Here is a 12146-nt window from a genome sequence, read left to right on the forward strand (position 1 = left end):
TTGTTCATCTCTGTCTCTATGCCCTTTCACATGAAAGTTTCTTGAAATTGTTTTTTGAGGTCAACTTTGACCCTGGGTGCTAACAATTAAGGTCAAGGTCAAATAGGTAGGTCAACCTAGGTACTCATGTCCACTAAGGTGTAGTTTATTGTTGTCTAAATTTAATCTACAAAAGAAACTGTGGGTGATATAAAGTTTTTATGATTTTCACATTTGGTATGACCTTGATTTTTACCAAAATTAAATCAGGTCGAGCTGTAATCGGTATCTAACATCACACAAAAATTGAAAAGACAGACAGACAAACAAATGGAACCAATTACTCCCCCCCATCAAGGGAGAAAAAACATAATGTTGGCAGTTAAACAAGGGTCGTTTATAGTAGTTATTTTGGTGTGGGTATGTATTTTTAGGCCACCATGTACCTTTCACTAAAAAGATCTGGTTGTAGCAGATGCCAAATGGGTTGTAAAAGATAGACTTGATTTTTCAGATTCACAACTACCCTGTAACTCTGGATCTAGTCTAAGTACTTTTATTTTTAATGCACCGACAAACTAAAATATTTGACACCTGTCTAGAAGAACAATAGTGAGGTAGGGCATTGAGGCCAAAACTATAAATTTACTAGCCTAATCATTAAGAGCCCTAGTTCAGACTTAGAGGGATAATAATAACAACACTGGCTCTAGAGAGAGTCTTTTGCATTTGTTACAACTTTAGCAGGGCTTGCTGTGATGTTGTTACTTTCTCTGGATAAATCCAGGGGATGTGGGCAAGTAACAACATTTTTTAAGGCTTTGCAGCCACTTTAGTTTTTACTGCATGCTTGAAAAGATGCTTTGGCAGCTAAAGTGAGGACTGCTCAGTTGGTTGTAGTGCCGACCTCATCACCAGATGTCACTAAAATTCTACACACTGCTCCTTTAAATGGCACATTTAATCTGTTGTGCAGGTCTCACTTTTTACAAAGCTAGATTTATATTGTTGCACAGTCAAATGTTGCTGTAACAACAAATGAATTGTCAGGACTCTAAATGTTAATTTATTGCTTGATGTTTTTCACAAACAGGTTGTCCGTGTCAGACGTGTGGCAGAGAATTACTGTGGCCAGTTTTCATGAAAAAAATAACTGTAAAAAAAAAAGCAAAAAATAAAACAGATTGTCTTTTGGTTCTAGAGCTAAAGGACTGAAATTAGTCTATAGCGATAGTTCACTTGATTTCAGTGCAGTGTATTTAATGTGTGACCTATGCAGTGGTACACCGATTATCAGAAATATTGGCAAAATATAAGGAAGTTTAAATGTCGATATAGCATTTAGTTGGATTTAAAAAAATGTTTTCAATGTAACCTGTAACCATTTTTCACATCACTTATCCAGCGTATGGTCCTTTACTTACATTGTCTAAATCAGAATGTCTCTTTGCATTGATGTTACATTTACTTTGTGCACTTTTTTTTAAGGTGGATTGTTTTTTTGCATCACCATGCTGGAACCATTTCAGCACTGCAACACTTTTGCTTCCTGCTGTGGTGAGTTTTATTTCGTGGGTTTCAAAAAATACTGAAAGATATTCACTATTATAGTTTAAAAAAAATCATAATGTGCTTTGCTATTTTTTTGGTAAAACTGAAAACTCGAAAATTCCCAGAGAAGAACAATAATAATTTTAGTTTTAATAATATCATTTTGATTAAAAAATATGTGCATGCTGTTACAAAAACAGAAAAATAAAATGGTAACAAATGGATGGATAGGAAAGCTTAAGTTGGAGGATGCGGGAAAATGGGCTGATGACATGCTGTCATTTATATTTTATTTTCAATTTGTGGCAACGTGTGTAATACAGTAATGTGACTAAAATTCTATAGCCCATATTATAATCCATGTGCAATGCATAATAGGTTACTAATGATGGCTTCCCATACAGCCTCAAAAACCTTTGTGGGCAGTAATATCATCATTAGTTTGCCACATGGCTTGTAATGACCAGTATCCTTTGACATGTTTGCAGCTGACTTTTTACAGATCTAGTTGCGTACAAGCTGATGTTGAAACTTCATGGTTTCTTTTTATGTTCTAAAAACTCTGTACTTGCTTTCTCATGTTAAAAGACACTTTAAACATCACAATTTTGGAGCTGGGTTTCTATCAACAACTAATTCCTCAGTGCTCTGATCTTTTGGGAGTCTTTGGGGAGAAAACAGAAACAGGCATTGAAGAAATGAGTCTCCTTTGAGGAAAACCTAACTGTCAATAGAGAATTCTAGACCAGACATTTTATAGGTACACCTTCCCGATGCCTGGTTAGACCTGCTTTTGCCTTGAGAACTGCCTTTATTCTTCATGGCATAGATTCAACAAGACAGTGGAAACATTCTTCAGAGATTTTGGTCCATATTCACATGACAGCATCACATTGTTGCTGCAGATTTGTCGGTTCCACATCCATGACGTAACTTTCCCTTTCCACCACATCCCAAAGGTGCTTTTTCTATTTGGTGGATTGTTATGTTCCAGAAAGCAGTTTGAGATGATTAGAGCTTTGTAGTATGGCGTGGTATCCTCCTGGAAGCAACCATCAGAAGATAAAGACACTGCAGTCATAAAGGGACGGACATGGTCAGCAACAATACTCAGGTAGGCTTTGGCATTTGAACAATTCTCACGTAGCACTAAAGGGTTTAAAATGTGCCCATTAACTTTTAATCCACTATTACTACACTGCCACCTGTTGATTTACTATCAAATCAAAGCAATCTGGCTGTTCTAGTTAAACCTCTGGCATTTTCACACAGAGAACAGAGAGCTGTCGCTGTCTGGATGTTTTCTCATTTTAACCATTCTCTGTAAACACCAGAGATGACTATGTGGGAAAATCCAATTGGATAAGCAGTTTCCTTAGTACTCAGACCAGCACCAACAAATTCAAAGTCACTTAAATCACCTTTCTTCCCTGTTCTGATGGTTGGTTTCAACATCAGCAGGTCGTCTTCATGACATCTACATGCCTAAATACACCGAGTTGATCTACGCTACCAAGCAGAGGAACAAGCATACTTAGTTTCTCCATAATACTTTTAATATAATACGCACGTTTCTCCAGCAGAGGGCGACAACTAAACACCCTTTTCAACAACCACAGCACCATACGGTAACTGAAAAAAACAGCGCCGCTTCTCATTAGAAAACATTGCAGTACATGTCCGGAGTTTTACGATTGTCAAACATATGTGAGGTTTTTTTTTATTATTATTATTGTTTTTGTAATAAAGTATGCTAATTTTCATATCATATCACATATTTACGCAACTAAAGGACTCCCTTACTATAATGCATGTAGCTTTATTTGAAAATACAATGAGAAGCAAGCATAAGTCAGCAGTTCCTTTCCCCAAATAAAGATCAGTGATGCTGCTGTTTATAATTCATAGTTCATAGTATTTATTGCAACGACATCGTTAATTTCGTTCGTACATCAAAATGCAAAGGAACAAGGAGATAAAAGACAACCCGCTTTCATTCAAAATGAAAACTAATTACAAATGTCCGCTGGAGTTAACCTTAGTTAGGCTCACCGGTCCCCAGTTAGGGGATGCTGTGCGGTATGGATGGATCGATAACCACGCTCCTTGCACCGCGCGTTGTCTGCTGCGTGTATTGGATGAATGAAAGATAAAAGCACAACTCAAGTCCCCGCTTGAATACATGTCCATGTCGGATTTTACTTTTTACCCTACCCGTGACGATAGTGCGCAGCGTAACCTATGGTACAGCTCCTGAGCACTAAATAGACTTCAAAACACTGAACGTCGTCCCTGTATTCCAGAAGTCCTGCAAACCTTAAAGTGTATTAAATCACACAGTTTAATGAACAGAACAGTGTAAAAGATTTCTACTCTGAACCATATGAAACATTGTCACACATAAGAAGAGTCGTCAGCTGAGTTACTCGAAAGTGATCCTTTCAATCTTAGACAAATCTGCAGTGATCTGCGAAAAGACGAGTTTAAAAGCCATTAAAAATTAAAGTCCACATTTCACTTCATTGAGCAGACCTGCCGATCTTGTTTTTAGCCCAGCAAAATGCATATTATAAAGAAAAATTTGTAGGAAATATAGCTAGTATTACAAATTAATTTCATCACCTGTCAGTACCTCTTATTACAAGTGAAATCCAACGGTGATAAAGGGTAACTATGAGGATGTTAGCAACCAGTGAAACCACCCAAACATAATCTAATCAGCTAAAATGAAGTGAAACATGCAGTACAATTATTCACTCCCTCCTACAACAAAGAAAAACATATTTATTTAGTACATCATTCACAAATATTTATTTACTTACACCTTTTGAAAAAAATATTATGAACAAATCCAGAGGAGTAAGATATATATGCATATTTAAACTAAACAGAAAAATAAGATGTGTCTGTACTTGGATAATAAAACAAAGGCAAAATTCTTCAGGGCTAAACTCTCACTGTAACTGTAAACATTGTAATATTTTGACTCGCTCTGGAGCACAAAGTTATTCAGTCAACAATGTGCACTCTTTGAAGTAATCCATCTGAGATAACATGATTTGTGTGCCAACAACGTTGTATTTTATCCCACCTAATTCTTTTTACAAAATGTAAAACTTCTTTAACCTTGACTGAGATAAATGTTTCAAAGCTCTGTTAGGCAAAGGACACATTAACTGACAATAAAAAAAATAACTTTGTGCATGTTCCTCTGTCCTAAAAGCCAAATTCTTACACTGAACTAACCTTCAGTTTGTTACACAAAATAACATTTATTGCTATACCACCTTAAAATAATGATTACAAAAAATGACCTAACTGGCATTTAAAAACAAACCACCTTTTCAGTTATTGCCTCACAGACAAAATGCCCAATTTATATAAATATGTCACAGATACTCATTTGTCTTCATTACTGGAAGAGTAAAAAAAAATGTGCTGGAAATCTGGTGAGATGGGCGAGAACTGCCTCCAGCCCTCAGGTTGAAAACCACTTATGTGGGCAATATAATTCAAATGACTGGGATATTTGAATTATACAAATAGGATCAACTCAGGGAAAGGTAATACAATTTGTTTGCTTCTTTTAAAAGCAAAAGCTCTACAAGAACTCCACTGAGTACTTCTGTAGGATGCAGGAAATATGTAAGAAGGACAAATAAACAAACAAACAAACAAACAACACAATTTAATGTAAAGAATTGACAGCATCAGAAAAATTAAGGATTAACCAAAATAATGTCAAAGCAACCCAGTGGGAGGAGCCACAGATGTTTCAAATATTGTAAAAAACTTAATCTAAAGGTATGACTAGTGGTTTTAATGATCACTTTTAAATATTTAAGATCTGAAACAGCCGCATGAACAGCTTAAGTTGTTAACTAACAGCAGAAACGAAATATCTGACTAAACCTAATGATACGCATATGAAAGAGTCCACTAAGTGACATGAAATACTTAATGAAGTAGTAGTTAAACAATTAGCTAATGTATGACGGAATTAGTGGCCCATATTGTGGGGTAAGGTGTATTAAATAACATGGGAGCCACTGTTCTGAATAATGACATGAAGTTTAGAAGCTGGGACAGCAGAAAAGTGTTCCCACTCACATCCGGCTGGGGTGTGTGTGTTTTGTTTGGGTTGCCCCGTCGTTCGAGACACGCCGGGTCTAAATCCGCTCCGTTTTTTGTATCCTGCTCCCGACCACCTTATCCGTAACACTTTGTGTTTCTGTGTGAGAGAAGCCGACTCTTGTTTACAGCAGCGATTCCACGGAGGAGCGGCGGAGACCCGTAGTGTGCTTTAACCGAGGGCGAACCGTGGGATTTCAGCCTGTGGATACACACGCGACGGGAGTTTTTCTTTTTCTCTTTTGTGCGAAGCTATAAAGGCAAAACAAGAAACACTCTTGGAGAGCAACTCCTTAGACATATTCTCCCTCCCCACTCCAGCCGAGGTCGTCTAGCTGGAGAGCTGGAGACCCATTCTCTTGCGTGGCACAAGTCTGGTATTTTCTTTCAGTTGCAAATCCCGACTGACGGCGGAGATAAGTCGGAGCTGAGGGGCTGAAAATTTGCTGATTTTGTTTTTTTTTAAAAGCAACTTCTCATTGCGAGCCAGGACTGCTTGGTTTGGGGGGGTCGATAGACCCTGCTGTTTGAATAGCATACGGAAAAACAGGTTTTTCATTCATTTTTCAACCTCACAGCCACCACCCCTGTGGATCTGTACGCGTTTTCAGCCCACCACCTCCTCACACACACTTATTCACACGGGGGGATTCTTGTGAGCGACACTGGCTTTAATTTATTATGGTGGTAAAGGCTGCTAAGATTTAAGTCTGATTTTTTTTTTTTGTTGTATTAACGGGCCTGGTCGCGCTGTGTAGGCTACGCGCATGCTGTTTTTAAGAGATGGAGAATGAAGATGGGGATTGCCATCATTTATTCAGTAAAATCATGGCTTGTGTGCCATACCAGCCAACGTCAAAGCATCCTGTGACTGGCAAAAATAGCAGAGTGTTTTAGTATTCCACCCCCCAACGTTTAAATATTTTTTGTACACATTTATATATATGTTTAGAGCAAATCCAGACAGATAAGCGACCACGCATCAGGATATCAGAAGCTTTTGGGCTACGAGGCACTTGTTTTCTCTTTTTCTCTCTTTTTTTTTTTGTGCGAAGGCTCTGATTTATTGAGCTGATGTGCACAACTTAAATATTTTTACTTCCTTTTTTACTCTCATTATTTTTATTTTTTCTTGAAGAGGAGAAGAATGTTCAGGAACGTAAAATCAGAAGCACCGATGGGTGGCCCGATCTTGTTTTGGGGTCTGATGCTGTCTGTCTCCACTATCTGCATATGGTCCACATATGGAGAGAGTAAGTATTTAGTTCTAATCAATATTGTTTTTATGAAGAAGATGTCGCTTGAGCAGGAATAGGCCTAAAGGCATAATTTGCTTTTGTAACCCAGTTTAACCTCTTGCATAAACGCATTTTTCCCCACTAGTGGAGGATATGCGTTAGCTGCAGTTATTGTTTTTATTTGCAAAATAATCAGAGTGAATACCTGTAGTTGGACAAAACGATGGAATGCGACAAAACCGACTTGTGCCCCTTACTTATGCTATCTGAAGAGGACCATGTGGTATAGCTGCCGTCAGTTGATGCGCGCATTTAACCAGATACAGTCACTGTTGTGCGTAATATCGTCTTATTTGATGAAACTGTCATGATTTTTGAGAAACGCGTAAAGACATGGAAGCAGATACCGGTGTGATTTTTGACATTAGACATCCAGAAAGCACGGGATGAAGCCAGGGAGCTGAGCTGAAGGTTACTACGACCATGTGGCCATTTTACATTTCGTAGTGTGGCGTCGCTGCGCACGAACAGCCAATTTTTTTTTTTTTTTAAATCTGGCGATCCCTTGCTTCTTAAAATGTAAAATGCCAGAAGAGTGCCTATATATCTAAATATAATTTAAAAAAATAAAAAAGTGAAACATTGTTACATTTGTATAGATCTGTGCACTGTTAACTAATGAAAGTATTGAAATACAGCAGCGCCAGGCACATAAATCCAGCCTTAACAGCGTGCTCTTTTGTAAAACGCAAGAAATGTCCGCTGACGTTATACTAACTATCCAAATAACGTTTTAATTTTCTTTGGCATGACGTGAAAATGTGTGCACTTGATGCTAATTAACCATTAAAGGCGGGGAAAAGTAAAAAAAAAAAATCAAAAGGGTTTGTAGGACCCAGTGTATTCAGTTTATTCCCAAGTATTCAGTTTTATAAATGGCAGAATTTCACAGGAGTCTGCCCACTGTTGTTGCCTTTGATTGATGTAAAAGTTTGTTTTCATGGTTTAAATTTAGAATAGGATGATAAATCATATAAAATAAAAACTGTTTTTGTTTATATCTACATATAAATCTAATCTGATCTAATCCTGTGTAATGTACTGAGAGCTGCCACAGTCAAGGCTGCTTTTTGCCAGTGCTAAAATAGAACATCTGATCAATGGGGGTCAAAGAGGGTTCCCTCTCCAGTCACTGGCTGTATGGAGTGTGTTTATATCTAATGGCTCATTGTCTTGGTTTTCAAAGGCAAAAGCTTCTGCTTCAAATGCCCAAAGAAATTAGTTTTTGAAAAAGAAAAAAGAAAAAACTAAAGAAATTGAATGATAGAGAGGATTAAGCATTCCAAAAAACTTTCAGTTTATCATATCATCATGATCTGCTGTTGGGTGTCTGTTTGGCACACCCATCACCACAAGTTGCTCTTTTGCCCGCCTCACATTAATTGCATCTCTGCTTTGAGCCCATTAATTGTGCTTGAGTTGAGTGTGTTTGTCAGCTACGCTGCATATGCTTTATATCTTGATAAGTAAGGAAACTGATAGTCTGACCTCTGTTTATATGGAAATGGAAGAAAAATAAAAGTAACACGGTAGTCGTACCACAGTCATGTTCTCCCCCTCTGAAGGCCACAAGCACATCTGAGGGTTGGAAGACAGGCAGTTGCCCTCAGATCTCGGCTCTCTGTGGTGCATAATACATCAGAACTCATGGAACAAAGAATTTCATAACAAAGGCTGCGGACAACATTAGAGATGCAAATGTATCACTCGAGGATGATGTTTACTTCACCGGGTTGTAGAGGGACAGAATTTCCAGTGCTCCACAAGGGGGTAAAAACCTTCTTTGCTCTCTTCATTTCTGTAATCTGTCCACACCAATAAAATGCAATTAAACTACTTTTTAACTTTCGCCACAGTAAACTTTCCATGCCATGGCGTCGAAATGTGCAGCAAACAAGTCTCTAAAAGTCTAAAGGGAGTGTGTGAGGGCGATAGAGACTCGGTGTTTGGAAATAGATTGTGCAAAAATACTCTTGAAAGAGAAACAGACTTGGTTTTGTTGATTGGAATAGTAGTGAGTTTGTGAACTGTTTTATTGGCTTGTGCTGTTCGCACGGAGCGGTCTCGTATGCAGACTGATGCGCTTAACTTCATCACTTGGCACCACTGCTATTAGAGTTATAAATAGATATGTCACTGGCAAAAGTGGGGTCGTGTAAGTACAAGCACCCGCTGTCCTGATCCGTGCGGGTACACCAGTGTTCCTGTTCAGTTATTTATGAAAGAACATGTTGATTAGGAAAAAACCTGAATGACGGAATAAATAATCAAGCATCAGTGAACACTGTGTTTGACAGGCACCCCTCCTACTTTTCCCTTTGGGGTATGGCATATTTGAAGTTCAGCACTCTTTGTCATGACGGGGTAAGTGGCTCAGATTTGATTGCTGTCACTCTACTCTAAGGTGTACTTTGTGGTTACATAAAGCCCCCCCCACTTCCTTTAGGTCTTCCTGGAGACTGGATGCAGGAATGCCTAGTCACACTGCACCAAAAGAGTGTGACAAGCGTTCACAGCCCTGTGTTGTGTGCACACATGCAAGTTTATTGTGCAGCATCGAGTGTGTACTGCAGCAGGACTCAGCGTGGCAGCCTGAGTCAGTGGCGTGCCCCTGAGTAAGGATGTAAAAGTGTGTCACTGGGCTAGTTTGTGAGAGTGCAGTCAAATGCTGGCCTACCGCTCCTCCAGGCTGCCAGCTGAGGTTTACAATGCTTAATTAAACACTTTATTTCAAGTGGCATGTCACTGGATTTGCTCAAATGCAGTATCCGTCCGACTGCACATACATCATCATTGGCTGCCGGTTTAATGGTCCGTAGAGTATTTTACAATTTGCGAGATGATGATTGCAAATGTTAGCTCTTCTAATGGATGGCACTCGCTTTATCAGTTGAAAGCTGTTTGTTTAAAAAGAGTGCTGATCTATCCTCTGTGGCGCGGAGGATCCCAGAATGTCTACAAGAAGCCTTTTCTATACTCATATTAATCTGTTGAGTGTTAAACACTAAAGATCATAACACTGCATTTTACTTTATATTCCTTTATGTAGGTCATTTTCTTTATACATGCCACAGACCAGAAGGCTGTAGAGTGAAGCTGACAGTCAAAGAACTAATGAAAAAAGATATATTTTTAAAACTGTATTTTGGGGCAAAATCAGGTGAACAGTTAAAATACTATTACTTTAGGTAACTCTTCAAAATAAGTGTCCAAAAAGGTGCCAAGATGATTGCCAAGTGGTGAGACATGAACTTGAAACCTCAAAGTCATTGTCTTTTAATACAAAAACAACTGTGCCTGAGTGATCTTTACCACATCAGTGTGCAGTTCCCCTCGGTTTCGTAGTCAGGTAAAACTTTCTTGCTCGTCACATCTGGTTTCAAACCACAGAGGTGGTGAAGGCTGAGGCCGTCAGCACTAAGCTCCATCACAAGAAGTGACATCAAATTGTCTACATCAATCTTTTCTAGACATTAAATCAAAATCCTTCTGATGACATTTTTCAAGTTTTCAAATTCTCTGTAGGTTTTCACACTCCCTCCTTAAAGAAATTACATCACTGCAAATTCATATTGCTGTTTTGAGCATGTGCAGTGTGTATGTAAACACAGCCTGTTACCTCTTGCCCTCTTCCCTCATTCTGGGTGAGGGGGAGTGCCTGTCTGAGAGTTGTTGTGATGGGTAATGTTACCATTTGGGGTTTTGGTGAAATCTGAGCCACAGTGATTGAAGTAAGGTCCACTGAGTGGACACGGTCCACCACACTGCTGGTCAGATGACTTCCAGTATGCTGGGGATTAGAGCCAGTTGATGTGGCAGGTGTGAGGGGATAGGACAGCAAAGTGGCCAACTCCTTCACTGTTTGAACCTTTTAATGATCATACTGATTTTATTGGTTGAGAATTCATATAATTTTGAAAAACACAATTTCAGGAAGTTGATCATTTGCTATAAGTGGCTTTGGTTGCTAGGCAACCCTTGAAAATAAAACCAGACCCTTTATGATTGGCCTTAAATGAAAGGGAAATCCGAAATCTTAGCTAACCTAGACTTGGTCTCAGTATATATACACACTAATAAAAGTGGTAGTTAACACGATATGATCAACATGGGCTTTTTTCTGGAATTCAAATAAGAATAAAAAAAAATGCAGATTTTAAATAACAAGAAGTGCAAAATAATCAATGGAAGTCAGCGGACTGGTAATTGAGTATTTTAAGTTGTCTGTTAAAGTCTGCAAACATTTCTTTCTGCCCACATGCTCTGTTTTTACAATTTACTTTAAGACTGTTGTTCTTCTTCCTATTTTTGTGTTATAGTTAATGATTAATCCACAATGGAAACAGTTCTATGCATCCCTGCTTGCACTTCGCACAGAGCCCACCAACAACTTTATGTCAGTAACTGCAGGGGTCACAGAGTTTTCGGGACCCTTAAAATCGCTTCAAAATAAACACAGGGAAGAGGAGTCTTCCCTAATAACCTTCCCGGAGTTTACAGCTGGATGTCTGATAAAGGATACAGTTGCAATACAAGTGCTTTCCCAGAAAGCTCAGTTTGTGGCCTTTTGATAAACAGCACAGCATGTGGTCCCAGATTGCTATCTCATTTTTTTCTCTCAGCCAAAACCGAGATGGCGTTTATTTACGTGTGAGGTATGTTTACTGGATCCGAATCTGATTTTACGTGAAGCTGAGATAAACGGCGGCCACTTGCCTCGATTTCATTCGACGGGGACGCGTTTGACCGTGCACGTGCTTGTGCTGGTGTGTGCGTGTGTTTGTGTGATGACATTTCCACAGAGAGCCAGGGCAAGGTTTATCAGTCATAAACACGAGCCGATGGATCCCATCCCGCTGTGAAGATATGTGTGTTTACTCAGCAGTGTGAAGAGCAAAGATACACGGGAGGAGAGAAGGAGACGCGTGTTATTTGGGGTTATCGTGTTATGTGGACGCTGTTGCTGAAATGTATCTGGTGTATGTAATAATGAATAAAGGATTTGGTGTCTTAATCTTATTTAAGCATCGTTGTCTTCGCAACAAATGAGCTGACTGGCAAGAATCGGAGAATCCTGGAGGCTTAGTTTGAGGCAACGTCTTTCTCGGTCTTTTTGCGAGGAAACGATTGGAATTCCTGGTACTTAACATGCCTAATGAGTAGAACAAGGGAATCACAAAGAGGAGG

The 12146-nt window shown here is 39.0% G+C and overlaps 1 protein-coding gene across 1 annotated transcript in view; it reads left to right on the forward strand.

The window, feature by feature from the left end:
• Window positions 1-5715: 5715 nt before the first annotated feature.
• Window positions 5716-12146, forward strand: part of igf1ra (insulin-like growth factor 1a receptor) — a 79044-nt gene continuing 72613 nt past the window's right edge. Inside the window, exon 1 of the mRNA XM_084933344.1 lies at window positions 5716-6914. Coding sequence (XP_084789470.1) covers window positions 6809-6914 — 106 coding nt within the window. The 5' untranslated portion in view covers window positions 5716-6808. The remainder of the gene's footprint in view (window positions 6915-12146) is intronic.

Source organism: Perissodus microlepis, chromosome 7, assembly GCF_051167445.1.
Source record: "Perissodus microlepis isolate ML-2025 ecotype Zambia chromosome 7, ASM5116744v1, whole genome shotgun sequence".
Lineage (NCBI taxonomy): Eukaryota > Metazoa > Chordata > Actinopteri > Cichliformes > Cichlidae > Perissodus > Perissodus microlepis.